This window comes from Bombus vancouverensis, chromosome 16, assembly GCF_051014615.1.
Source record: "Bombus vancouverensis nearcticus chromosome 16, iyBomVanc1_principal, whole genome shotgun sequence".
NCBI classification, from domain to species: Eukaryota; Metazoa; Arthropoda; class Insecta; order Hymenoptera; family Apidae; genus Bombus; species Bombus vancouverensis.
Window position 1 is genome coordinate 10,589,295 of NC_134926.1, and position 27,810 is coordinate 10,617,104.

Below are 27,810 nucleotides of genomic sequence, written 5' to 3' on the forward strand. Positions count from 1 at the left end.
GTATAACGGACAAAGAGTCCGAAAGAGCGACGAATTACGCGATCGAAAAGAGCAAGAGTGAAAATTGATTAAAACCCTACAGATGGAAGAAAATCGACGTTGTTTGAAATTTCTACTTCAATAGGTAATAATTTATTCGTCGCGTGTTCAAACGGTGTCTCGCGGATACGTACGAACGTCGCAAGAACAATGGCATCTGAAAAACTTCGTAGAATTAACTTTTCATCACTTACCAGACGTTGGAAATTATCCAGCCAAAGAACGACCATCGAGACACACGAATACATACATATACATGGTATAAAAACATCTTAACAACGACAAAAGCATGCCTTCTTCACATTGATAGAGAAACTGAAGAAAACACGGAAATAATAAAGGAAAAAGGAAATGACGCGTCACGTGCTCGCGACGTGGCAAAAGAAGCAAGCTCTACACGCCATCAAGTACGCTTTCGGCAACGGTGCTGTACAGGAAAATAATCACTGAGACAAGAGAAAGCTCGGAAAGGGTGTACGACGTTGGTTCACTTACCCCTGACACCGACTCATCTTTATCCTTTTTATCCAAATTCAACGTTTTCTAGTATTTCGATAATTTTCGTTCGATCGATCGTTCATCCACTACGTACCGATTTCTTGCTCCGCGGATCGAATTCGCGTTTGATTAATCCTTTCAGCGGCAACCAGTTTTTTCAAAACGGACGCATCTGGAGAACAAGCTCTAAGATAATTTCTCAGTGCCACGAATCGTTTGGAAAGAATTTACACCGAATTTACACTCGAAGAACGAAACTTGCTTCCTTCAATTTCTTTTTCATGCTTGTGATGCCAACTTCTCTCTCTTTTTCTTTTTTTTTTTTTTTTTTTTTCTTGTATTGCACGTAATAGGAAATTCTTTCAACGGAATGAGAAACATTTTTATCACACGCTTGTAGGATATTTTTTTCGATGATTCGTATCTGATATCAACGTTAAATCGTTTAGCGCCGTAATGTGGTACGCGCACAGAAATTTCACAGAAATAAAATACGTTTCGCGAATGTTTTAGCCAAGTGTCGTTTTCTTTTTAAAATACGGTAGATAAAAAAAATATCGACATTTAACGTCTTAAAGAAACGATAACGATAAGCAATGGTATTATTCGTTCGTGTCATGTTTTGTGGCTTCTTGTGCTACAATATATTTGTGCTAATCGTATTTTACCGCTGAAAGGATCGATAGATATACGTTTCGGCAATAACGTTCGATAAATGCGTTCCTTCGGAAATTTCCTTATTCTGTGAATTCTGCAGAGATTTCTTTTAAATTTGTAATTTGTAATTTCGTTGAAATTTGAAAGATACGCTGCCAATCCAAACTGGATGATGGCGACTCACCTTTATTCCGAGGGTAGGAGTCAGCATCCCATAGTCGGTAAGGGGTGGCAGCATAACGGGGGGTAGGTTTGCCATCATCATACTGTCTAGAATCTTCGCACGTACTTTCCCTTCGTGCACAGAACACAAATCAATTTATTGCTTACTAGACCTACCTGGAACACAGAAAGACAGAGGAAACGTTAGCTAAGCACGACAAAAGTGAAAGAAAATTGGAAAGGTAAAAATAAACGACGAATTATTACAGAGACGAAGAAATACCGTTAAATTAGCGCGGTAAAAGATTATTTGGCAAGCTTACAAGGCGAGTATTATTCGAGTCGAAGTTAGAAAATAATCCTCTCGGATACTATTTTTCGTTTTTGGGAGCGGTGGCAATGTTTACCGAGACGCTTTCAGCCGAAAATGCGTAAAGTGGGTTAACTGTATCTAACGCGAAACAGCAACTGCAGTCTGGAACGCTGCGATATCTCAGTAAGTAACCGACGAGATCAATCGGCAACGGCGGAAACTAAAAGACAAACGTATTCGCGCTGTAGCTTCGCTTGGAAATTTATCGTCGGATCCAGCCGATCGTTGTTTCTACGTAATTATCTATCAACGTAAGAGTATCGAAATATTCATTTTGCCCCCTTTCGACGTCAGCGTGTTTCTCATTTTGGAAAGCTTTTAATAACATCAGGTGTTCGCGTTGAGTACAGTTACCCTGTACTATTGGATTTACTATTCGATAATAGATAAGGCAGCGCGAGGGCTCTCGAGAGTTGCCAGCTGATAGCCGAAACAGCGAAAATCGTTGGTAGCAGAATCTGGTTTCTTGGAAACGAGTCGCTTCTGGCATCGAGATGGTAATTCCGTATCCGCACGCATCCTCCCCGTGTAAATCGCTGGCTTAGGAGCTTGATTGTTTGCTCGCCGGCTAATTAAAGTGTACTTAGAGACCGGTTTCGTTCGTTGCCGGGATCGTCGCCGCTGTAAATCCTCAACCTCGTTTCCAGACCGTAGGAAGCTGCTTTTTGTAGCCGACAAATATTATTCGCCGTGTTTTTGCCGAGTCTTTCGAACGATCCTTTAAAATTCAAAAGTTGAAGCGCGAGAGTAAAACTAAAGATTTCAAAGTTCCAGGCAGTATTTTACCGTACAAAGATATTTACAAATTGAACGGGGGACTCGCGTGTAACAGCGATAAATGCAACTGATTTTTAAGAACTTTTCTTAGATTATCTACTATCTGCTGGTCATATGGGATTAGATCTCTTTCACACGTAAATGAATAGTCACGAAGCATAAATGTCATCGTTATTAGATACACCACTGCTGATACCCGATCGAATAAAATCGAATAAAATCGAATAAAACGAACATCCACGTGTCCTCGAGTTACCACGAGCCTTCGTCGCGTTTAAACGACTCGAGAGATCAAAGAAAGAGGGTGGTCGTGTAACAGCAGGAGGATAATTTCGTCCCTCAACCACTAAAACAGCGCGGCAACACGACGTTCACGGAAATAGAAATTTCGCCGAAGGTCTTACTTCGGCTTTGCCGGTTAAGCCGCCACGGATCGTGCTGTTACAACGTTTCCCTCCACAACCTCGTGGCACAGCAACCCTCAACGTCGCCCCTCATCCTTCGGTCCAACCCGCGAATCGACCGCTGCCACATGACACAGATCTAATTTACGAACCTAAACTGTCGTGCTGGCGTTCAAGATTGCGACTCGATGACGGGGATAAGTCGTGAAACGAGTCGGTAAAACGTCTCGTTGGCCAAAGACTTATGCACGCGCCTTGCGTTGGTCGAATATCGTCGAGCAACGCTGTCATATTGTCGTATTGTAACGCTGTGTCATGCTCACACACAGATTCAATTGAAATTGCAGTGCAAAATTGTTAGAGCTTAAAGTTGATAAAACGTTCTGATTCTGCGTTTCATTCGCCTTTTGTCACGTTACGAACCATTTTCTTTCGTATACTATAACAATTTGTAGACATGCGAATTTTCATCGACACCGTCGTATAATTATAGAAAATTCGAAGACGCGAGAGTACAGTACAGAGTGCACGACTCTGATTAAAGCGAAGCAAAGAAGCGCATCGAGTTTAGTCGTTTCGAATAACGCGCTTGTCTCTAGAGCCAATTCGAATGGACAAGCCATCGAGTAACGTCGAAGGTGCCGCTCGGAGTGTCGTCTCTTGGCGTATCCCTGTTCTTTGGTTCCATTCTACCACCTCTTCGATTCTATTCGCAAACCCAGGAAATTCTATAGAGACAAATCGCAATCTAACGACAAATAAACATCGACAATATGCCATAAAGAAGAAAAGAAAACGAGGGACGCGTGAGAATCGTCAGACAGATCGATCGCTACGCACCCTCCGGCAACTCGACACGCGGAAGCTTGCCCGTGTCGCTTAATCCTCCGTCAGATGAATTTTTTTCCACCGAGTTCCTTTCTCCCCTGTCCACGAGGAGGCGAATCCTGTCTTTCTCGCAGCCGTCGTGCCTGGAGAAAACGCCTGGTTCGCTGTTTTATGCAAGCCTCGGGTTTTATGCAATGAGACTGCGATATCAAACGGCCGCGAGAGCCGAGAGCCGTGAGCCGGTCGAGTGCCGCTGAATAAAATATCCGTTCGCGTAAAAAGAAAAAGGAAAAAGGAAAGAGGCAAAGGAAGAAACAGATAAAAAGAAAAAGAAAGAAAAATGAGGCTTGACCAGTGTCGGCAGGGTGAAGAAGCTCGAGGGGTGGCTGCGAGCCAAACGCGCCACGATTCCCCGTATTCCACGGTTGTTGCACCGCTGGATCTTGCTTTGCTCGCGGATATATCGGACGTTGTTGCTGTTCAAGCTTTTGTACGTTCCGATGCGCGCATCGTCGATGAACGCGTTGCTAATTCTCGTTTTTTCTTCCAGGTTGGAGGATTGCAATTTTATTTGGCAAACGGGATACGTAGATTTGACGACTTCTTTGTTCTCGAATCTCTGTGTGTTTCGCTGCGTTCTTCGTACCACGTGTACGTTATAGTTGATCGCGTGTTTCTCATAAGCGTGATCGTTTTATATCGTAGAATTATAATTTCATTTTATATCGGTACAGGGATTACGTGAGATTCTTAAAGGCCATGTCGATCGGTTCTACTTTATGCTAAGTTCAATTTTATTAATTTCATATTCAGATACGTAATTTTAGTTAATAATTTTAGATAATAGTACAAATATTACAATGGTACGAATATTATAATCTCGAGCCTCGCTCCGTAAACGTTTCAACGGTTACCAGAAACCGAAATCGGGGTCGGTTACATTCGTCACGTTTTTCAGTGGACGAAAATCTTCGAAAATGTGTAGAAAGATTCATACGGCATTCTCGAGCCTTCCAAATAGATTCTTAATGTTACCTATCCTGTAACTTTGTTTCAGGAAGAGAGCCAAAGGTCCGTCACCTGCCCGTTTTGCGAGAAACCCACGAAATTTTCCAATTTGCTCGTTCAAGAAAGATCCCCGTCTACGGAGTAAACATGGTACAAAATCCATTGGAAAAAATATGAGCCGCTACTAATGTGAGCCGATAGACTAAAATTAACAGATTAAAACGTTACAAAATCACAGAAACTCGACATTCAACGATAGACGATAGTTGCCGAACCCTAGCACGATCGGCAAAATTTCAACTACGGTGCAGAGATCCGTAAGTTATTCTACGATAATAACTATAACTCAAACTATAACGTCGCTCCTTTCCTCGAAACCAGTCTCCATTCCAAACGAATCAAGCAAGCGTTCATTTATCATTCGAGCACGCGAACGCACACGCACATTCGCGAATCGTTTGCAACAAGTCGCAAAGAGGAAGAGAGAAAGAAACAAACAGGCGGACAAATAGAGAGAGAGAGAGAGAGAGAGAGAGAGAGAGAGAGAGAGAGCGCGAGAGAACAGAGAACGCTCGACATTTCCATTCTCACGTCGCACATTCTCGTTTTTCCCTCTTTTTTCGCCCCTTGCTCGGAGTTAATCGCCGGAGAATTAGCCACGGTTGGATGCAGAATTAATCAAACGCGACCCGTTTCTCCGCGTGCACGGCGGAAACAGAGGGTGCAAGAGGAACTCGCGGCCAGAAATAAAAGGAGAGGACGTGGACAAGCGTCACGGGCGCTTTATCCGCTGGTATTAACGCGGAATAACGTGTGCAATTATCGCTTTGAGCAAAGTGTGGCTCTCTCGTCTATTTCCACCGAGCTCGCAGCTACGTTTAGCGCGTCCATTTCGTTGTTTTTATTGGAACGAAGAAGAGAGGAGACCCGACAAGAATCTTCTTGATGTTTACGATGTTGATGACGCGGGCGAGTTTTAGGGTGCGTTTGAGAGACGGTTTATAACTGGATGGTGGACTAACGGCACGTTAGTCGATCTGTGGCAGACCGAACTGACCCGCGTTTTCGTTTTTCATCGAGTTCTTGATTTCACTGGACAGCTACACGATCCGTATTCGAGCCTAAAAAAACAAGCGATTTGCTCTCGTAAGCTAGTCCATAGCAAGATAACGTACATACAGGGTGTCTTATTCTCCGAGGAGACGAAGCTCGACCGTGAAATCGGGGGATGATCGCGAAGATCCCAGAGAATTCTCCGATCCGAGACGATGGGTTCTTTCGAGGTTGTCGTTAACGAGTACGATCGGTCGACCGTGCTCAGCCGGTGGCTTACGATCGATCGACATCGAGCCGCTAATTGGCAATCGGTGTATCCGCATTACGGATATCGACGGTGACGCATGAACGATGACGCCACACCGATGTTTAGCACGGTTCTCTGCTAACGATGTCTGCCTTCTCCTACTACCGGTCCGTTTCATTTCGTAAAATCTTACGAAAGCAAAGTTAAACACCTAGACGTACACAGACGATTTAATACTCTTATACGGAGAGTGCAAGATAGGATTACGTTTGTACAACCGCGGTCAACGACGTGTATGTTGGACGGCTACCAGAAAACGCCATCTTCGAAGAGCAGTTCGGCGCAATTTTAGAGAGTAGCGAAGCGGAAGTCGAACGGTACCGGAAGCGATGCGCCAGGACCCCTCATCGTAGCCGGAGATGACGCGTGTTTTCAATTACTTCACAGCCGATGCGCGGTGCGCGCTCGAACGAGGGACAATTTGCATTTTTAGCCAATATTCGAGTCATCGGTTTCGACGACCGTAACGCCTCTCCCTCTCTAACACGCTCTCTCCCTCCTGTTCGTTTCAAAACAACGATTTGGTTTCGGTGTACCTGTTGCCGATTCGATCGCCCGTCAACTCCTCGCGACAACGAAAATTTCTTTCCACATTTGGAACACGCTCGCTTCACTTAGTATTTCTTTATTATCGTCTGAGCAATTTGAAAGACTGCGACGCGATAATTTGATTGGTTCTAAATGAATTGGTTATTGCACGCAACGCAAATGGAAACTATAGCTGACTGTACTGAAATTCAATCGCTGTTACCAGCAGCCAATTTGAAAAAGTTGCACCAATTTCCTCGGTTTCATTTTCCAATTACGATGGCAATTCGGAGAAAGTAAACAAAATATCAAACTAACTTATCTCCTTGCACAATTTCATTCTCGTCGTGACAGACTCTGAAAAATCGCGGAACCTTCGAATGAAATATATGTCGGGTTTACATTAGAATTAGGGTTAGGGGCGTGAAACGAATCTTCGTTTGGGTTACACGTTGTCGTTATGCAATAGAGAAGACATTGACTAGTGCAAATACGATTATTATAGAACCGGACAAATAACCGTGGTAGTTAGGTACTCGAGAAACTAATGACAATGATCCTAGGTTCAATAACGAATCCGCGGTCGACGGGATGATACTCCTTTCATCAGTGAGATCGCGAGCGAGAATGCCTTTCCCGTCCCGATGATGCCACAGAGGAAAACTATAATGGGGTGTGTCTAAGGACACGAGATCATCGGATTCGTCGAGAAAAGCCTTCGTTCAGAAAGTAAGGGAAATTGGCGTTGCTGTTAATTGGTGAATCTCCATATCGGTGGTTAGAAAAAGATGTTAGCCGCCCTGGAGGGAAAGTTGCTAGTGGGAGACGCCGCTCGTTGAAAAATAGGTCTGCCCTATTTTCCCGTAGTTGGGACAAAGACCGTTTGTCTGTTTGAAGGACTTTAGTTGACTAAATCTTGAGATTTATAACGGGCCCTCGAGCTAGCCGAACATGTGACAGAAACCGTTGGAATGTTTACTGTCGCGTGTCGCCACGAATATTTCTTTTAAGGAGAGCTATAGAATTACTCCGTACCTTTGTTAGACAAAGCGTTCATCCCGTGACCGCGGCTACGTTCGGCGACTGATTGTCGCCTCGAGCCCAAGCTCACTATCACGACTCTCGAATAATTACAATCGGATTGAATAACTACAATTGTTCACTTACAGACTCCGGTGTTCTTTCATCTCCGACATATATATTTCAATTACGATCAGGCTATTTATTCATTCCTCCGCATAACTGCTAAATCAAATCAATTTACTAATAAATTATTTGCCGGCCTGCCATGAAAGTCGACGCGGTTTACAATCGTTGTTCTTATCTGCCTTGCACTCTTAACCGTACTACACCCTCAGGACATTCCTCTCGCGAGACTGTTATTTGACTATCCTCCTACCGATCGATCTAATTTCCACTCACAGATCCCTGAAATCGTAATTCTTCGTAGTCATTTTTTTCAAACTTATCTACTAAATGCAATCGTCCAAATGTAGAATCACAAATTCTCGAATGGCCAGTGGCAAAGAGGTGCGCGACGTTAGCAGAGCAAGCTGATATAAGACGTTTAGGTTGTAAGACTCCGAGATAGAATGTCAGCGTAAACGTAAACGAAGATGTAAGAGGAAATGGTCGAAAGTCGGGAAGCGTGGATAAAGTAAATCTGACAACAACAAGTTGCGAATTCTCGTATTGACGTCCGATCGAACGGATATATTTTTAATCGATTAATTTTTAAGGATTGATCGTTCTTTTAAGCGGCCAGTAAGGATGCAGAGCGCGGAGCGAAGCTTTTTCGCTTTAGATCGAAGGCTGAGAATCTAATCCAACTGCAAAACGGGCACGTACACGGGTACTTTACTTTAAAGAGGACTTACGCGAACGCGAAATGAACTAACCAGGCAAAATAACAAAAGGCTCGATTATAGTAATCACGCAGCCAAGTCCAGGAACGTTTCCCTGATACTGAGTTTTGCTCGCGCTTAAACCTTAAAGATCCTCGATCCAATAGAGCAACGAATAACCTAAGATCTTCTTCTTTACTCCGATGAAAGTAATTTTTACCCGAGGCTTCTTCGAAAGTTTTAAGACGGCGTTTGGGTAATTGCGAAAGCTCTCAAAGTAGAAAATTATCGATAATTAATGCGTAATCTTTCGGTTACGTACCTACTTCACGCGTATCGTTCTATAGGGTTAATAAACTTTAACAATGTTCGAAACTTTCAAATTCACGAATTTGTAATAATCGTAATATCGATATCGCTACTGTGCAATCGGGAACTTTTTAAATTGAAAATTACCCAGATCAAGCTCGTAATTTAAAGTTAGGATAATTAGAATCGGTGACGTTTAAAATTTGAAATTACGACGTTTTATAGTTTTTCTTTGGCTCTTTTTAAACTTTAAACTCGGTTCTTCGAAGACCAAAGGATTCGCAGGACTTGGAAAACGAGCGGGACGTCAGCGAATTTAGAGATTGATGCAAGGACAACGCGGCTCTATAAATACATACTAACTCGACTTCCAGTTTGCTTGCCTCTGGTAAGGGACATAGTTGGTGCAAGAAGGAAACATCCCCCGAGACTAGAGAAATCCTGCGGGCATCTTTTGCTACCAGCTTCTTCCTATATCCTTCGGATAGGGGGCGAAGTTAGGGTATGGATCGTTAATTCTGATCCGAATATGCCCGGCAAGAGGGCAAAGTCGAGTCTGATTCGGTCGATTTTCGTTTCAAAACTTGGCTCCGATCCTCGGACTTTTTCTTCCGATTCTTATATGTTCGATTCTACTTTCCAGTTGCATAGAAATATTCAACAAAGCGAAACGGGAACGTTTCGCTTTCTTAAAATTTGCTGCGAGCTTGTAGTAAATTTAAAAGTTGCTGATATTAAATTACGAACCGAAATGGCGAGTTTTTCCGCCAAAAGATACTAAATTAATTTCAAATACAAATAAATAAGCCCGCTTAATTCTCGTCTCTCTAGAGAAAATTACAAATTACTTCGTAGCCGCGCGTTCGTAACATGACAAATTCCAATCAACCTAATCTCGAACCACGAATTTCCGAAATTATAAAACGCCGTAATCGCAAGATACTATATACCGAATATAAACAGCAATTTCCAGAGTAGATTAGAATTAAGTTTTCCAAGAACAGCTAAAACACAGCGTAAAATAAATTTCGACAGGGGAATCTAGTTATTTTCGAAAATCTACTCTCTTAATAGATCGTTACGCTTAATCGAAATATTCGAAGGGATGGAATATCGAAGAGGGGTTCGAATAAGACTCGGGGTAAAAAGGGCTTCTCGTTAAAGTAATGCGATTAAGTTGGGCGCGTTTTGCCCAACATGAAAGTTCCATAGTGCTCTCTCTCCTCTTCGGTAGTGCGGTGAAAAAGAGGCAAGTGGCCGCGCAAGAGCTTTCGATATTGTCTTTGAATATCGTTGAATGTTTTACGAGATGCACTCAAGCTTTCGCCCTCTGTTCTTGCGACGTTTAACGGAGGAGAGCGCAGGATAATTCGAGAATTCTCCTAAGCCGAGACTCGATGAACGTTCCTCGATCGATCTTTCTGCTGGAGTTACGAACAAATCTTCTTCTTGGAATTTAAAAAAAAGGCTTAACGAAGGTAAGCGGAAGAAGGTTGCTCGGTAAGAGAATCGACGATTGTAATCAGAATTCTGCGGAATTACGACCGAATTGCTCTACGAATATAACGGAATGATAATTACTAGACTGCGGATATTTACGCAAATTCACATTTTTATGAATATAAGTACAAAAAATCCAGCCGTTCTATTTACCGAATGTTACGGTGAGTATTAGAGTTTGGATATTTTATCTGTTGTTGTATATTTCCACGTTCAAAGTGTTCAAAGTTGCGTTTTCAGTTTCTTCGGAAAATTCTCTACTTTTTCCGCGTACGTACGCGCATTTAAGTACATTACCGATGGTATGCACATGGAATCGTGCACGCCGTTTTGCGCTTCTACCGCACTCCTACCGTAGTACGAATGACCGTTTAACCCGTTGCGATTTCATTGGATTCGAGTCAGAGACAATGGTCGTTGATTACCGCGAATCGCCGCCATTTTCAGCACAAGTCGAACGTCATAACGCGGCACGTGCCACGACTGCAATCGCATTTGCAATCTGTCAGAATCGAATTGGAGGCTGCGTCGCATAGAAACCTCGCGGAACCTGTTGCCCGCGGGTTTAACCAGACTTCTGGGACGATCGTCGAATATAATCTCGTTCCGTCTTCGGCGGGACGTCCGTTTAATTAGCGATTTGCTCGTAGTTGGGATAAGTGATTCTACCAATCGTCGATCAAAGCGCCTGTTAACGAACGCGTAGTCGAGGCTACAAAAACGTAAACATCCGCAGACAACGGATATTGGCAGCGAAACAGATTTCAGGTAAGATCGCTGAAATTCTTAAGAGCGCGCTAAAATAAATTCCATGGGAAACGTTTGAATGTTCGGAAACCACTGGGCTAACACTCGCGTAGTTTGTCTCGGTTTCTGCAAGTATTTATGGCGTGTTCTTCGCGATTTAGACAGATGCGATCCAGCTAGCAGCAGTTCGAAAACATTTACCAGCGGATTTAGTATCGGATTTGTGATTTTACAGCTACTCGTATATACGTACGTATTAAAATTTAGCTATCCTTTTCTTTCCAATTCGTCTTAACGTAGTACGTAAAATAACGTAGATATTTATGTTTCTCGGCACTCGGATATATTTTTGCGATATTAAATTGCCGCAATTACGCGTTCATAAACTTTCCGAATAAACATCGCAACTTTCAGCGAAAGAGTAACGAAGATCGGCAAAAGAAATTTGGGAAAGATACATTTGCGAAGGATAGCAAAGCGAAATATTTCAGAGGCTGAATCGAAAGTTACGAAAGGTGTTCCAAATAAATAAATTCTCGCAGAGGCAGAAATATCGCTCGTCGGCGGGAGAAGGCAATTTGCTACGTTAAATAAACGTTTTATAATTGAATAAGTCCAGGTGGAGCACGCGTAAAGAATTCAATCGCGGGTAACCACGGAGTCGAGGCAAAGTTCGCGAAATCTGTTCTTTCCTGCGAGATTTTACCTCGAGCCCGCGAGTCCGAACAATAGGAAAAAGCACTTCTGAAAAACTTGCACGACACAAAAGAAGACGCAACGCGGTGGAAATAGTTTTTCCTCTCCTCTCTCGTCTTATTTTCTTTCCTGCCTTCGTCTTGAACGCGCAACGCGGCTACGTTCGTTCTCATCCCCCTGTGCAATAACGATTATCGAAACGAACTTGCAGCAACAAAAGGAGATATTCTTTTCTCGATACGTTCCCTTCCTATAATTCGCCAATTTCTTTCTCTCCACCCTGCACCGCAAGTATGCCAAAGTTGTGAAAAATCCGTTTAAAATACGAAAAATACGATTAAACGTTGTCGTCAGGAAGATACAGAGGTAGTGTCGTGTTCGAACGGAAATCAAATCCTTTCGGTCGTAGATCACACGAAATTTATTACCGCTGCATCCAATTAACCGCCGTAGTACGTGTAAACGCGATGATTATCAGACCGCGAATTTTTACGCGTTCGTACGAAATTTAAATTTCTTTTGATAATATAAGAAATGGATGTAACGACTATCGAAAGTATAATACCTATTTATAATATTCGGTGGATGAAGCGCGTCTCTCTTTAAATTCCATTCGGTTAATCGCGTTAAATAAGTACCTTCTGTATCCACTGTACCAAGGAACCCCCGATACCTGTCCAATTCCTTTAATTACAGTGTCAACAAAATTCCGATAAATTTCCCGAAAAAGGAGAAAGAATTCAGTTTCGTGTCTAACACGTTCCTCGATTCTCATCGTTGTAAGATAAAATACGTGGTGTACGGTGGTAAGTACACGTACACACACAGAGAGAGAGAGAGAGAGAGAAAATGTCGAGAACCGGGTGCTCTCGGCGGAAGGTAACACGGTGATTCGTTAGGTTGGAGAAGGGCCACGGTTCGATGATCGTTCTTCGACACGCAGATCCTCGATACGGCCCGATTAAGTTTCCAAACGAGAATCCACGACAGGATCGCGCCGCTTAGTTAGCAGACCGAACGAGGTTAGCCTGGAATCGGCCACTCCATAACTTCCACAGCCAGGAATCCCGGTTATTCCGGCCGAGACTCGAGCCAGCGTCCAACGACCGCCGGAAACCGGCCAACGTGCAGCGTCGAGTGGACCGACCGACAGAGCGATGCTTGCCAGATGGAGATCGATTTTTCCCTGCTTCTTCGCGCGATCTATTCGCGATGCGGTGTTTGCGGCAGCTGGGAATTCGGATTTTGCGAGTTGCAGATAGTCACGGACAGCGAGATACTTCGTTGATCGGTTACTTCACGCGAAGCCTAACGTTCACTCGTGCACGGTCAACAACGCGTTCGGAGACTAGACTGGAATTTTTTAAAATTTCGAATTAAAAAAATTCGAGCAGGATTCTTCGTTCCAAGTATCGGCGATTCGGCGGACTCTAAACAAAACGTTCTATCGGCGGATTAGAGTTTAGGGAAAGCTCGAAAAATCTCAGTTCGTGAAACTATTACCATCTCGAAATATCAAAAATCTCGATCCGAAAAGTTATCGTTCGAAGGTCCACGAACCTGGCTTCGCAAAATTATCGTCTAACGTTGCAGAGATCTGGATGAAAGTGTCTAGGCGCTGGATATGCGTGGAAATCAATTTTTTTTACAAATATAATCGGAGAATGGAACTTGGGTCCAACGGTTGTCCGTAATACGATTATCGCAAAGAGCGGTACGCTTTTAACATCGTGTTCGAGCAACATCTTTCTATACTTTGAACGCATCTCGAACACCGTATCGAATTTATCGTGTAAAAGTTGAAAAATATCGGTGCTCCGCTCCCCAGCCCGTAATACCACCATAATCCGGCATCCACCGTGAAATAACTAAGGAAAACGTTTCGATTTCTCGAGTAAGCGGCGAAAGAAGGCTGATACCACGCCCTTTGAGGATTCTTCTTCGGTGTGGAGGGGGGAATGTCGGAGGCAGGGATTCGTTAATTCAGTAAACACAGAAGGGGGTTGCATCTGCGATATTAAGCAGCGTGGATAGTACAGCGAGAACAGGTCGACGATAAGGGGATGGTTATAGAGGGAAAATAAGGCGGTCTCGTGACAGCAAAGCGCCTTCCTTTCACCAGGCGGAGCGCTTCCTTATCGAAATTCTTAATTAGAAAATTTTAATTATGTTTCGAGGCCGCGCGGCCGCGTCAGACGGGGCTGGCTAAAGGCTTTTGGGAAGGGGTTGGAGAAAGAGAAACAGGCGCGAACGGCTCTGCGACGCGTTGATAGTGAATTTCCGCGAGTTCCGCGAGCTTCCAGGCCACTGAAGGTAATTAAGCTCGCGCAAAGACGTCCCTGTCCTTCCCTTAAACGCGATATATTAAATTTCACCTGTAGCGTTCGAATCTGCCGCCATAATGATTACGGTATTGTCACTGCCATCTCGAAACCTATTCTCGTAATCTTCGCGGTTTTAGCGTTTCTAACGCTTTCGGCTTCAGAAATCAGTGGTTTTCCGCTGACGTTAGATATACCAGCCACTTTTTTCCTTTTTACGAGAAAAATCATCGACGAAGAGGTGATCGTTGTTCGAACAGAAGATCAAACTATTCCACTAATTCTCATACCGTGATTTTTGTTCATTTCCCGCGCATTTTACCATTTATTTACAGCAAATACAGGGTAGCGTCGGGGACTCGTTTCGGCGATCGATTCTGCGCGAGGAAACAACGAAAAGCGTTCGTACAAACACGTGCCCTGTTTCATCTCGTTTTCCAATTCTGGTGAATTTCTCCTTCGACGCGGTGTATCTGCGTACCTGCGCAAGGAATGGTCAAAACCACCTTGCCATCGACCGCCTTATCCTTTCCATTTTTCCAGCTATCGTTCTCATTTTCCGAAAGCCTCGTTCGATTCTCTCGCCAGGTATTTCGATACTGTCAACGGGCGAATTATTCCAACGTAAAACTCGCTAGAACTCGAAAACAGAGTCAAACAGGACACGTGTTTGTACCAACTTTTTCATTGTTTTCACGTGCAAAATCCACCGCCGAAGCGAGTGCTCGATGCTACGGGCACCCTGTGCATACACGTGTTTGTTCGTGTTTTTCTTCTGGAACAGACGCGATAAAATTGAGAGCAGTTTAAGCGAAAGAAATATATGTAATAAATTGCGAATGTTTCTCTAAACTCGCAGTTCTTTTGCTCGGTTTGTATCGGACATTCAGCTATTTGCTACAATCGCCATTCTAGCTTTCTTTCCGTGTTTCTTAATACCGAATTCCCATTGCTACGAAATTGTACAATTTTTTTAAAGCTTCGAAATTCAACGAAATTTTTAACACGCAGTACGTTCGTTATTGTCGCAAGATCCACGGCAACCCTGTTATACCAGTTTGTTTATTTCTCCAATTTTCTATCGTTGTAAAGAGGTTTTCCAGCTTCTCCAATTCCGCGCAGAAATCGCTCGATTCGCCTAATTCTCCGAAGAAGTCGCTTGCCGAAAAACACCGAAACTGCCCTATCGTCGATCTACTATTCGTAGTCGGTCGGTTCGTCGATGCAGTCTCGACCTTGCAAGTTTACGCTACTTCCGTCCTCCCATCGGTCACTCCGTGCTCCATGGCTAATTACTTATTGCTAATTGCTCCGAGTAGTTCGGTGGTCCCGATCTGCCGGCCTGGACGAGGATACGAGACGGGTTCAACTTCTGGCGAAGACGCCACGTGCCACCACGTACCGAGTTCGATAGAAGCGTTAGTTTCCGCACTGGGTCGCGAACTCGGGAGTTCCACATCGATAACAACAACTTACGAAGCGTTATTTCTTTTAAACAGCAAACACGTTCTCGAAACTCCATTCTCGAACGATTCCGTTGCCCTTTAATCCAACTTTATACGTTACATTGTACGCGTTAGGGTAGGTACTAAGTTCGGCAACTCGAAAAAAGAAAATTAACGAAGAGTGACATATATTCCAAGCATGCGAAAGATCAGAAATTTCTACAGGACACGTCGATGATGTCGGAGACTCGCAGAATGAAAGGAAACTGGTCTCTCTTAGGGTAAGAAGCAAGCGAAACAAGCGAAGGTAAACTATCATTACCACTGTTATCGGTCTGCTCGAGAACCCGCTTGTTTCACTTGCTTCGTTCTCTCGCAATCAGCTAAATAGTACGCGAGTTACGCCGTGACGCCGCGAACCTGCTCGCTATGTTCTTATCCTTTGAGTACTTCTCGTAAAGATGATACTATTTTTTTGATTTTGCGACTGATGTGCGCGATAATACGCGTACTGTATTCTAAATGGAAAGAGCCTGGCCTTTACTCGCGGCACGATTCGCTCGAAACTAGCTTCTGGAAAGATAGTTTACATGTTCGTTGATACAAATTGGCCAAAGTGTCCACGCACCTCGCGCCGGGCTTTCAACAAGGCTTATTCGAGAAACGTCGACAAGATTTTGATGATGCGATTGCTTTTAACCGAAGGATCGATCTTACCCTAACAATCGTTCGGTGAAACGACCGCGCGACATTAGAGAGCGAGGACAAGGCTCGGGAGACACGACAAAAGACACGGTCGGCGATTATTTTATTTATAGACACGCTAATGGCCCTCTGCAGGAAGAAAAAAAGTCACCGGCCAAGTCGGCTCGTTATTTCCTTTCTCCCTGCAGCTCTTCCGGCTGCTGCGCCTGGCACTCTTCGCTCTTTTAATCGTCTCAGACGTCGACGACGATTTCCACGTCGTTCACAACTAAACGGCAACCCGTCACCCTCGTTCCATGTTTGCCAGCCCCGATTATTCCCAACGAGTTTCAACAGCCTCGTCCAGCTTCGATTCGTGCCGCTTTCCATCGTGTACATTCTTCATCCTTCGCATAACTTGACCAAGTTACCGGTGAACGCTATCGAGGATTAATTTTTAATCGAATAAAGTTTTATTTCTCGAGAGAGATGCAACGTTCCGAAAATTTAAACGGACTTGTGAATTTACGGAGAACTGTACTCTTACTATAATAAGCTCGATTTAAGATATACGTATTACGTGGAAAAATCGACGAAACATCTTTGCGTTTCCCGACGTTCGAATAAAAAACAAAATTCATAAATATTCAGCTTGGAAAAATAGTCGATGCAAAAGCCAATTTTTGAAGGCATTTTGAAAACCGTTCAAAAAAAAAAAAAAAAAAAAAAAGACAGAAAGGAAAAGAGGGAAATGGTCGGAAATGGTGCAGGAGAATTATCGAGCGACTTCGTTGAACAGGTGATTATATCGAGCGAGCGTCAATTGAACGGAAGCAATCGGACGAATCGTGGAAAATTACGCGATAAAATTGATTTTAAGTCTGCTAAAAACGAGAGAGCCAAGTGATTCGTAAGAGAATAGCGGGACGATAATGCCCCGGCTCTTCCTATACAAACTATCGAACGACCCGGGCTACATCGAGCTCGTAAAATAATTACCGATCAATCGAATCGGCGTTAATCGGGTAATTAGCCATTAACTGGACCGTAACGCTCGATCCTCTGTAACGTGTCCATACGCGAAATAAACTCGCCAGGAATATCAGCGATACCGTTCGTTTTAATCTCTTCAACGTGTCCCGCGGTGCACCCTTTGCCGATATTTTCATAATCGCCGAAATTACGGCTCCTGTTTTGCGCGACGTGTAAACCGTATACAGTTACAGTAGTGGTGCAAGCCTGCGTATGTCTATCGAATTTCGCGTATCTGACTCACGAACGAAAGCGAAAGCTCGCTTCGTCGAAATTTTTCTAGAAATAAGACAGAGGAATGGAAGGTGGGAGATCAACGTTTAAACGCATTTTTGCGATCCACGAAAAATCAAATACCAAAGAACCGTGTGTCACGTCTGGACTGGTCGCGAATCATCCGAGTTCTCGCACCACTGTCCGAGTCTAACCTCCAATCGGCCATTGAAACGCGGGTCCGAACGAAGATCCCGCATTTGTCCAAATTACTAGGCGATCGTCCGTGAAAAGAGGGGCAGAGAAGCGAAAAACTTGGCCGCTTTCTGGGGCTAACGGCCGCCATGAAACAACACCAATAGGGTAAAGATAATTCGATGAAACAACAGCGCTCGTTATTCACGGCAGAACAATTCGATTCTCGCGGACAACGGCGCGTCGCGAACCGGTTCGTTTCGTTTCGACGGCCCGCCGTTTCGACCAGGATCCTTTTACAGAGAAATCGGGTCCGATAAGCGTGGTGCGTTCGCGATTTTATTAATTGCAGAAATTAATTCGACCGAGCGTCACCGCTAACGCTTCAATTAAGGCTGGACAGCCAATCAAAGCTAATTGAAACCAGGAGAGGAAAACGACACCGTTGATTGGACGTTTCTTTTTTTCAACGCGACCATTAGCATCGATACATCGTTTACAAACGCTTTTCGTTCGCGCGGAAAACCGTTCTCCTTTCTTTCCCTCGCTTTCCTTCTTTCATTTTCGGTCCTTTCATCGACTTTTTATGGAAACGTGATTAGCGACGTGTAACGAGCAACCGTTAATGGAGTTACGGGCTCTGGTGGCGCTAGTGTGCTCGTTCGAACGTAAGTTTCGATCACTGTGCGTTCTCTTTGGTTTAAAGGGAGTTTGAAAGGACTTTTGCCTATTATGTCAAGCGTAGAGTATGCTGCAACGGTTTTGAGTGTGTTACGTGCGAGAGCACGAGATGCAGAAACATTTCAATATATATGTATATACGATTCGTTCTAAATAATGGGTTAAATCTGTCCAAAGAGTAAATTATAATTGAAGACTAGATCGAAAGCTCGCGTAAACGATCGTTTCAATATAGTAACATCCCGAAATGTTATATTCTCCCATTTCTCTCGTTTAAAGCTACGAAATCTGCGAGTCCCATTTGGAATACCTAACGTTCGAACCATCTATTTCCAATATCGATTGACGTGTCATAAATCCATGCAAAACGCCAGGATCGAACGACGCGTCTCTCATTAAACCCTATTTCCTTGTTCCAATTAAACCATAGTCGATTAATTAAAGAGTACAGAAACTGGCGAGCCTTCCGGAATCATTCGCAATCTCTGTGACGTTCATCAAACCATTCGGCATAATTCGACAAAGGATCGATTACTTGCTTGTACAGTGGAACGCTATAATTGAGAAGGTAGAAATACGCCAAAAACCTTTTGCTAAAACTCTGAAACTTTGAAGTTAGAAAAACAACGATTTCGATGAATTTCTTTCTGCTTTCTTCGAGAAGTAAGGATTATACCTATCGTAGGATGATGAAAAACTTGGTATGTCCTGATTTATAAATTCGTTACTTTGAAACGATATAAAACGAGAAATGTTTTACATCAAGCTTATATCACCATCGTTTCCATTCGATTTTGCGACGAAGTTTTTAACACCTAACTTCGAAGAGACTGCTTATCGTGATATTTGGTATTCTCTTAGATTTAACATACGTTTTCGGATTGTTCGGAGTCTCGTTACAATAGCCATGAAATTTCATAATATTCCGTACAACGCGTACGATGCGAACGTACGAATTTTCTGTAGTATAGTTACTCGGCCAGTATATGTAGACATACGTCGAAACCAACTGACTAACTGGGATGAAGATCGATCTAAAGCCTGGGCGAAAACTTTCTCACGAGTAAATTCTCCTTTTAATTCCATCCCGGCGGTTGAATTGTTCGGCGTTTCGGGGACCGCGGTCGAAGCCAGCCATCGAGCACACTTGGCCAGCTGAATGGGAACTCCCGGCGGATGTGTCGATAATTCCGTGGGTCCTCGATTAGCGCGGCCGACCGCTTCTCGAGAGCCATTACTTCGATTACTTTTCTAGCGTTCCTCATCGACGGCCGTTTGACACCTCCACCTACGCCCGTTAATTAATATAGCGGAATAAATTCTGCGTTTCCTTGGCGATAAAGAGTCGCGACCAAACAAACTTTCACGGGGAATTCCAATGACGTTTCGAACAGAATATGCTACTACAATCGAATATATCGTTAGGAATTTTTGTGAAACTTGGGCGTAATAATTCAGGAACGGTGACAATGAAAAATAAATTCGATAAATTTCAATAAATTTAACATCGGAAGCCATCTACGCTTATCACAGTTCGTTTATGGTAAATTACGTTACGGTCTTCGTTATTAAAGGTTCGACATCAACATCTATCTACATCTATTAATTTATGCACGACAAAGTGTATTGGCTTTTATTGCTAAGAATTTTGCTTAAACTTGGCAATATTGACAACGCAAGATGAAACGGCAAAATCTATCCGTAACAACTAATTCATCCAATCGATATGACAACGCTCTCGACAACGTTTAACGAAAAGAGCCAATTGTCTCAAAGCGTTTCCTGGAGAAACTCGTTGCAAACATTGTTCTTATCAATTCTTGGCCTCTAGAGATCTCCGGTGGTCAGAACAGAGATCTCTGTTCGTGTCTGCAGAAGGCAAGATGCTTGCGAGAAAATTCTGATCCGAGCGGAGCCCCCGCGAGAGATCCTCCGGCGTTTCGATTTTTCCCGCGCTTTTTCCATTACACCGCGTTTCATCGTCGACTCTCGCTGGCACTCGGCTGCTCGTCAAAGAGAATTATTTTTGCTCGATAACGAATTCCATTAAGATAAAAGTATGTCTTCCATTCGTTGGAAAAGCTTACCCTTCGTTTCTCCTCGCTTCTTGTTTTTCCAATTCTTTTTGCACCTCCCTTTTTTAGTTCTTCCATCTTTTTGTAATTATTTTGCTAACAGAAAGGCAAATGAATTAGTCGGAACGAAGAGCGGAAGCAAGGTTTGCGCTAACGCGGCTGCCTTTGACAGAACAGTTTTACCGATTCTACTGTAATTTCGTTTGGTAATCGAATTACGTTCATAAATTGTCGCAGAAAGTCCTCCGTCGAGAAAGGTCATCTTTGGATTTGAAAAGGCGTAACGGCGACCGGCTCTTCTAGAAAGAACACCGACGGACAACAGTTTCTTCTTACTAAGAGATTAATTGTGTTAAAACGAAGATTAAGATCGATATGTGAAATTTTGACGCGTCAAACGAATCTCGCAATTTCCAAACTTCTATCCAAAGTCTAAAAAATTCCAGGTAAATGTAAAATTTTGATCCCGATTGTCAAGCAAAATTAAATTATCAAACTGATCGAACCATGCCAAACCGAGTCGAGATCTTCAAAAAGAATCGCAGCAAAGACGAATGATGAATAGCAAAGGGTAAAATTAAAAATGCTCGGCGCATTTTAAAATATGTAAAATCTGTGGAGAAGGATCGAAATATCGTCCGTTGGAGAAAACAGCGTCGCAAAATGGCGGACGCCATTAGTCGGCGCGGGGAATTTCGGACCAAGTTGTTTCGTGCACGCGGCGCGCATCGGAAAAGCCATCAGTGCACCATAGAGTCGCCGTGTTGTGCTCTTTTCTATTATTCCGAGGATTTCGAAGAAATACGAGCTGTCACGCAGCGACTGATGCTGTCTCCATTCGAGAAAAGGGAAAACTCGCGTCATATTGCCCCCGAAACGGAGATTCCACTCACGAATCGAGAAAAATTCTTGCCACAATTGGGCAACAACGAGGTTTTTCGTTGATAACTTTCAACGTAACATTCTGTCAAACGTTTTCACGCGGACACTAAGCTTCTTCTCGATTCAATTTTTTTTTTATAAAAAATGCATCTCACCTTGGAAGAATAGCACAAAAAATGGAATTACTCGTTTCCAATGCAATTACCGCGAGCTGACCACGGACACATAAACGTATAAATAATAAATTTTTCGAAGCTCGAAATAGCGGATTACGAACCTGTTACAGGTACAAAGGGCGAGAAATGGTAGCGCGAATTTGAACAGGTATAACGGAAAGATCGATACGCGAAACGAGCTGTAACGAATCTTCTCGAAATCACTGACGAAGGTAATGACGCGTTGAAAATCGTAAAAGGTCGCACGCGAAACGACGATTTTCATGAGAGTATTCGGACATTTGTAGACACCCACTTGCGCATATAAAATATACGCTGCACGAAACATTTTGAAATATCGTGCACATTGTTGAGAGACTCGGCTATCGTGATTTTATTGGCAAAGTTCGTAACACATCAGAAATTAGAACACGTGTAACGAACCATTCTTAAAATGGTTTTTAAATTGGTTTAAAAATGTTTAAAAACAACATTTCGAAGGGACGATCTTTAACAGCGATCGTCTTCGTTGCGATAACTTGCGAATTCTCTTTCTTCGAAAGAGCAAACCACCGTTGTTCGAACACAAAATCAAGATGCAGAGAGTGAAGAGACTAGAGGGCGAAAAATGGCAGGCAGCGGGGCTAAGAAACGAATGTTTCGTTTCGATATCCAGAAACGAAATTGCACTCGAGCTAGCAATCGGCTGGTAATGGTCGACGTACGTTCCCAGTAAATCTAGCAAGATGCAATCTCCAACGACTAACGAACCGTGTCTAAGTGCCACCGACCCGAACCCCGACGCCTTTCCAGGTCTTTTCTATTCTGGAAATATTCGACCTACGCGAAAGCAACGATTTCCAATTCAACTATCTACTCTCTGGCGCTATTTGCAGATTTTAACGACAAGAATCGAGATGCGAACTCGCGGATATATACATTTTGAAATGGCGATCGCGATGGGGCTGCGGTTTGAAATAATTTTCAGACGTCTCGGCCAGAGCAACCGAGCTTTTTACTTTAAACGTCATTCCACGAACCTCTCTACTTGGAAACAGAAACGTAGAAATTTACGAGAAAATAGAGAACGATAAGAAGCTGTTTATTTGAAAATAGAAAAATGGGAATTTGCAGAAAAGCGAAAAGGCCAGCGGTGTAACGTGCTCGAAATAGCAAAAAAGTTCAATTTCTGTAATCTTCCATCGTGTAATTCACGATCGGTAACCTTAAAACGCAAGCCAAAACCCAGGTGGGTAGCTCGTCAAGTAAGCTTAACAAGCTACGCGTTACACGTATCATTTTTTCTCCAACATCCGTTCGACCAACAGGAATCGTTACTTTTTCGCGGTTAACCCGGCCACCGAATCGGCGATTAAATCTAAATTCTCGAGAATCGAATGATACCGCGCAGCTGGGTGTCCATCGTGGTTCTCGTGGATCGTTAGGCTCATGGTACACCATCGAAACAGCCTGATCGTAAATCAGAATATAGTCGAACGAACGTTCGTCACGCTCGTCCGAATAAAGGGATTCGATCGCAGCTGTGGGATGACAGGCTCGACTATAAAAATGGCCAACATCCTCGCAGATTTTATCGCCGCCTCGCGATTTACGCCTGTTACGTGGTTAGAGCAGGTTTATTAGGCCAGTGGTTCCACTATCAACGGCATGGGGCTTCGACGGGAGTTTGTGGGGTTGTTTCTAGTCACCGAGGGTTGGATCGTTCCATCGATCGTTCCGACGGACGCGAAGGGATGAATTCTTTTGGTAGAAACTGTTCTTGCAGTTACCATCGCCAACGTTACAAATTGGTAGAAGCATTTTCGACTGTTTCGTTGAAATTATTCGTTGGAATCCAGTTGGAATCGTTGAAACGTAAAACGTAGTAAAACAGGTTCTGGTTCCTAAAGAAATGACCGAATCTTTTTGATGGAAATGGAACGGTAATAGCAAATTCTAGTTTCTAAAAACAAAAGTGAGTGTGTCTTTCGGGTGAAAATTGTTAAGATAAAGCCGATCGATATGCACAAACATATCGTTTCCTGAGAAAATCGTTGAAACGGTGGCGAAAATTGTTCTTTCGGGGAGAACAATTTTTAGAGACAAGCGTGATAAATGCTTATATACTTTGCAAGATTGCTCGGAAAAGGAAAGGAGAAGGTACGACGAGAATAAGTTGGAGTTGCCGGTCGATATTCACAATTAAAAGTCGCTGCGTTAAGGATTAATTACTTTTACAAATAACAAATTCCGCGAGACAGGCTGCTGTTTACGTCAAAAGGATTGGTATCGCCTGCAATAGCAACTTGGCTTGACGTTTCTCCCCGTTTAGCATCTGTAATTACGAGAATTCGAGTTGGAAGAGCGAGTTGGCCGTCACTCGTTCCTCGGTTTCGCGATTAAGTGATTGCAAACTGCAGGACAAACCGTCTGTCCCGGATAGGGACATGGATAGCAATTACTCTTAATTAACAAGAGACGTAGAGGATGTGAGCGACGTTGCGCGGTTTCGGGCGATTGCGATTATGTTTAAGAGGCTAGGGTGACGTTCTACGATGTTTTCGAAGAAGTTGCCAGCGACCAGCGCAAAGAAACGAAGGCTGTATATCAACGCGAATTATTCTCGCGATTAATTCGTCGTTTCTCGCTCCTCGAGACGAGAGTACGATGAAAGATCGCACTTGAAATAACAGATCTAGCCTTTTTTAGAAACTGCAATTTGCTGCTTACGACTTTCAGCTTAAATTACAACAGCTTAAATTACAAAGTATGCATTTTTGTCGCGATTTGATCGTCTTTCGCGTACGACTGGAATCAAGTTTAACGTATTAGACTAAAAATTCGTTCTAAAGATGGACGACGATATTTGCGAAGAATCTTTTTTACCACGAATCGCCAGTCTAGGGAATGTGACGGCGCCACTGGTGTTAGAAACAGAATTCAAGGATCGCAGAATTTTCGTTCAAACGAACAAGTACCGTGGGACAATCCATTAACGACGGGAATATATTTCGGACGTTTCTGATCCATCGATGCTAATTAATGTAATGAAAGAGCCGGTGATCGAGTGCAAATAATAGACGGGTGATTAATGACGGCAAAGTGGCCCGCGGCTGTTCCAACTTTAAACTGCAACGAATCGTTGACATTTGGACGGCTGTTTTTGGTAGATTAATTTGTAAAGGGTCCGTCGAAATTCTGGCGGAAATTTATCGTTATTACGATTGTTGCGCGATTCGAAGCTAAAAGGCCACGAATCGACGAAGAAATTGGACAAAACGTCGAACGTACATGCTCTGAATATTATTTAGCCATTTTGGCATAATATGAATTTCGAAGAACCGTTTATTTCAAATGAAAATAACTTTGTGCGCGCGAGTCGTACGCTAAGGAAACAATTTTTTAAATCTGTCGACTTTTAAAATCAAACGTCATGAAAATACGATAAATGGTTCGCATGTTCGCGGAATAAGCAACGCGATATTTAAAGGATCCGCTCTCGCGCAAGACGGCAAATACGATCGGAATATTAACGCGAGTAACCGTAAACTGTTGGACGCCCAAGAAGTTCCGTAATAACGTAGCTCAGCTGCACTCCAATTCGCCAACACCAGGCACGTTGCCCAACGCAACGTAGATGGCGCAGCTTTGATCCGCAACGCAAACATCTCTGGTGGCGCGAACGCGAAAAGCAGCGGCGCAGGACAGAACATAAATTAATGATCTTTGCGTAAGTACCGTAGATAATTTAACGGGTATTAACTAACCCCCGGTAGCCGGGCCAGCCGTTAAAGCTACTCGGCCGGACTGGTTTATGAACGTTATTAATTAATTTGTATTTGTCGCGCGCCGCATGATCGTTACGGCTCGGGCGTCGTTAATAGCCGACCAATCAGGCTCACGCTGGCTCCTACCCGCCCTTCACCCTCTGCCCGTCGGCCAACTTTCAGTCTCATTAGCCGAAATATAATATCGTTTCCGCAGAGAGGAGACCGCCTCTTTGCGTATCGCCGATTTATTAAATATCCAACCAACTCTTTTTTCTCTCTTCGCGAACCACACGGCCCGTCGCGTTAATTAAATATGTTTATCGATTAGTACGTCGATGAAAAGTACGATTTCAAGGCCCGGTAATTAAGCGGAGAATTTCCCTGTTCAAAGACTGCGTCGATGGGCAAAGTTTCCGAAGAGGGATCCAAGGATTTCGCACGAATCGCGGAGGATTGCGCGTGAACTTGGTTCGTAGATTCGCAGCTCGGGGTTGCTCGAGTTTTACCGAGGTCCGAACATCCTGTTGAATCTTCTAATGTAAAAGGACGTACGGTATCGAGCTGCGGAGCGCGGCAGCTAGCAGATACATCGCTGAATTAGCAGCTTCTACCATCCGTGAGCTCAGATCTCAGTGCTCGGGGTCACAGCAGACACAGCAGTGGTAAAGGTTCGAAGATCAGATTAGTCGCTGAGGAAATTGGTCCTCCCAATTCGGTTGATCGTTCGCGTATTAACGTTACTGTCGTCTATTTACAAGAAGAGATCAAACACTTGCATCGAGTAGAACAGTTTGCAGTAAAAAATGCAACATTTTTCGATTTAGGATGCTTCGAGTATCTTGGAGTACTCCGAGCGCTTAAGAGTTCTTAGCGCTATTCGCGCAAGATCACTCTCCTTGCCTATAGACCACCGGGGGTAGTTTCGATACGCAAAATACTTCGAGTCGGTCGATTAACCCCCGTAAGCCAAGAGGGTGGCTCGAACGCAGGTGCGTGAACAAGTTTTAAAATTTATAACCGTCTACAAATTTCCGGACCGTGCACACTGTAACTGGATTAATGTGGCAGCCCTGCCAATAAAGACCCAACCTGCTTAATATTAAGGGGCACTTAAGACGACCTTCTAAGGCGAAACATCGTCACCCTTCGTGGCCACCATAACCGACTCGTTGCTTTCTAGACGTGTCTTCGGACGGTTCAGAACTAGTCTAGTTAAATTTCATCTCTCAACGGTTTGTGCTCGCAGAACTTGAATTTTATTTTATTTCCTGGGTCGTTTGGGTTCTCGAGACTGGCTATTCGAAATCGAGTGGCAATTTAAATTTCTACGCGTTAGACACGTAAATTAGACTTTAAACGAAAGCAAAGTCGGAAACATATCGAAGCATAAAAATCAAATAAATTCCGTAAAGCGCTATGAAGTAGCCTAGAATCGAAGCATTCTCCATCCATCGCAACTCGCAAAAATAATTACATTCGCATCGATTCGTATAGATACTAACGCAAATTTCACGAGAAAAAATAATTCTTTCGGGAAGAACTCGCCGCGTTATTGATAGAAAGATAAAACCAGCAAGAAAGTGTACTCCGAAACAATTACCGTACATTTCTTTCACAGTTAAAGTAGAAGCTTGCTAAATGGATAAAATTACATCGTCCTTTGTTAGACAACCTATTTCCTAAGCACACAAGCTAGCCCACGTGTAGGAGACAAAGAACGACCGAACGGCCACCTTTTAGATCCGGAAAATATCGCCCTCGTTTCGACTTTTAATAACTACCGGCTTTTTTCTCTTATAACAGCACGTCGTACATCGTTGGAAGCGTTCGCCGAGTCGGTCGATGATTTACCGTATGTACAATGTACACGGTGTCGTCGAGTGAATCGTTATTTCCTGCCCAGAAGAGGACGATGCTGCAGGCTCGCCAACGCCACGGATATCAGGTTCGCGAAGCTTTATCGGCCGCGCTGAGGGCGGCTTAATAATTTACAACGACAAGACGCACGCCCCTGTTATTGGCCCATAAAGCATCCCCGCTATGCTTCCACTCGTTCGCTTTATGTTTTCCTCCTACGACTCGGTGCGCGACAAGGGCGGATTGCCATGGAATTTTTGGTCGCAGGAAGAGACCAAAGGTAATGTTATTTCTAACAAATTTCGATGAAAGATTTTCGTCGTCGAATGGTTGTCGGTAATTCAATCGTAGATTTCTTAAAATATGTTCCGGATTTAGGGTGTCTCTCGCTTGGCCCGTTGATTTATCGTAGGGGTAAAGCGTCTCTATCGAAGATACAAAAATATCTTACACGTAACGATATTCGAATTATGGTAATAAATATGGAATTTTCAGAGTTTCGAAATTCGTTCAAGCGCACCTGTTTACGATAGTAAATCTCAGTACGTGAACGTAGAAATTTTACTAGTCTACTGCAAATTATTACTATGATCGCATCTACGACCCAACGATGCTATCCAAGCGTTAAGCTTTCCTTCGTCCGCCACTGTAGAAACCCTGGTAAACGAAGAACAGAAGAAGATATTTATGCAAATTCATATTTCTCCGAATACTGAATCGAACAACTGCAGCTTGGATGAAAAGTTACTTCGTCTATTAAATATCAT

General features: G+C 43.5%; 1 protein-coding gene across 14 annotated transcripts in view; it reads right to left on the bottom strand.

The window, feature by feature from the left end:
- The window catches only part of heph (polypyrimidine tract-binding protein 1 heph), a 435,707-nt gene that overhangs the window by 264,863 nt on the left and 143,034 nt on the right, over window positions 1–27,810 (bottom strand). For 4 of the 14 annotated variants that reach the window (XM_076625714.1, XM_076625713.1, XM_033340781.2 and 1 more), the window contains one exon: window positions 1,379–1,533. The exons of the other annotated variants lie outside the window; for them this stretch is intronic. In XM_076625714.1, coding sequence (XP_076481829.1) covers window positions 1,379–1,459 — 81 coding nt within the window. In that variant the 5' untranslated portion in view covers window positions 1,460–1,533. The remainder of the gene's footprint in view (window positions 1–1,378; window positions 1,534–27,810) is intronic. 14 annotated transcript variants of the gene reach the window in all.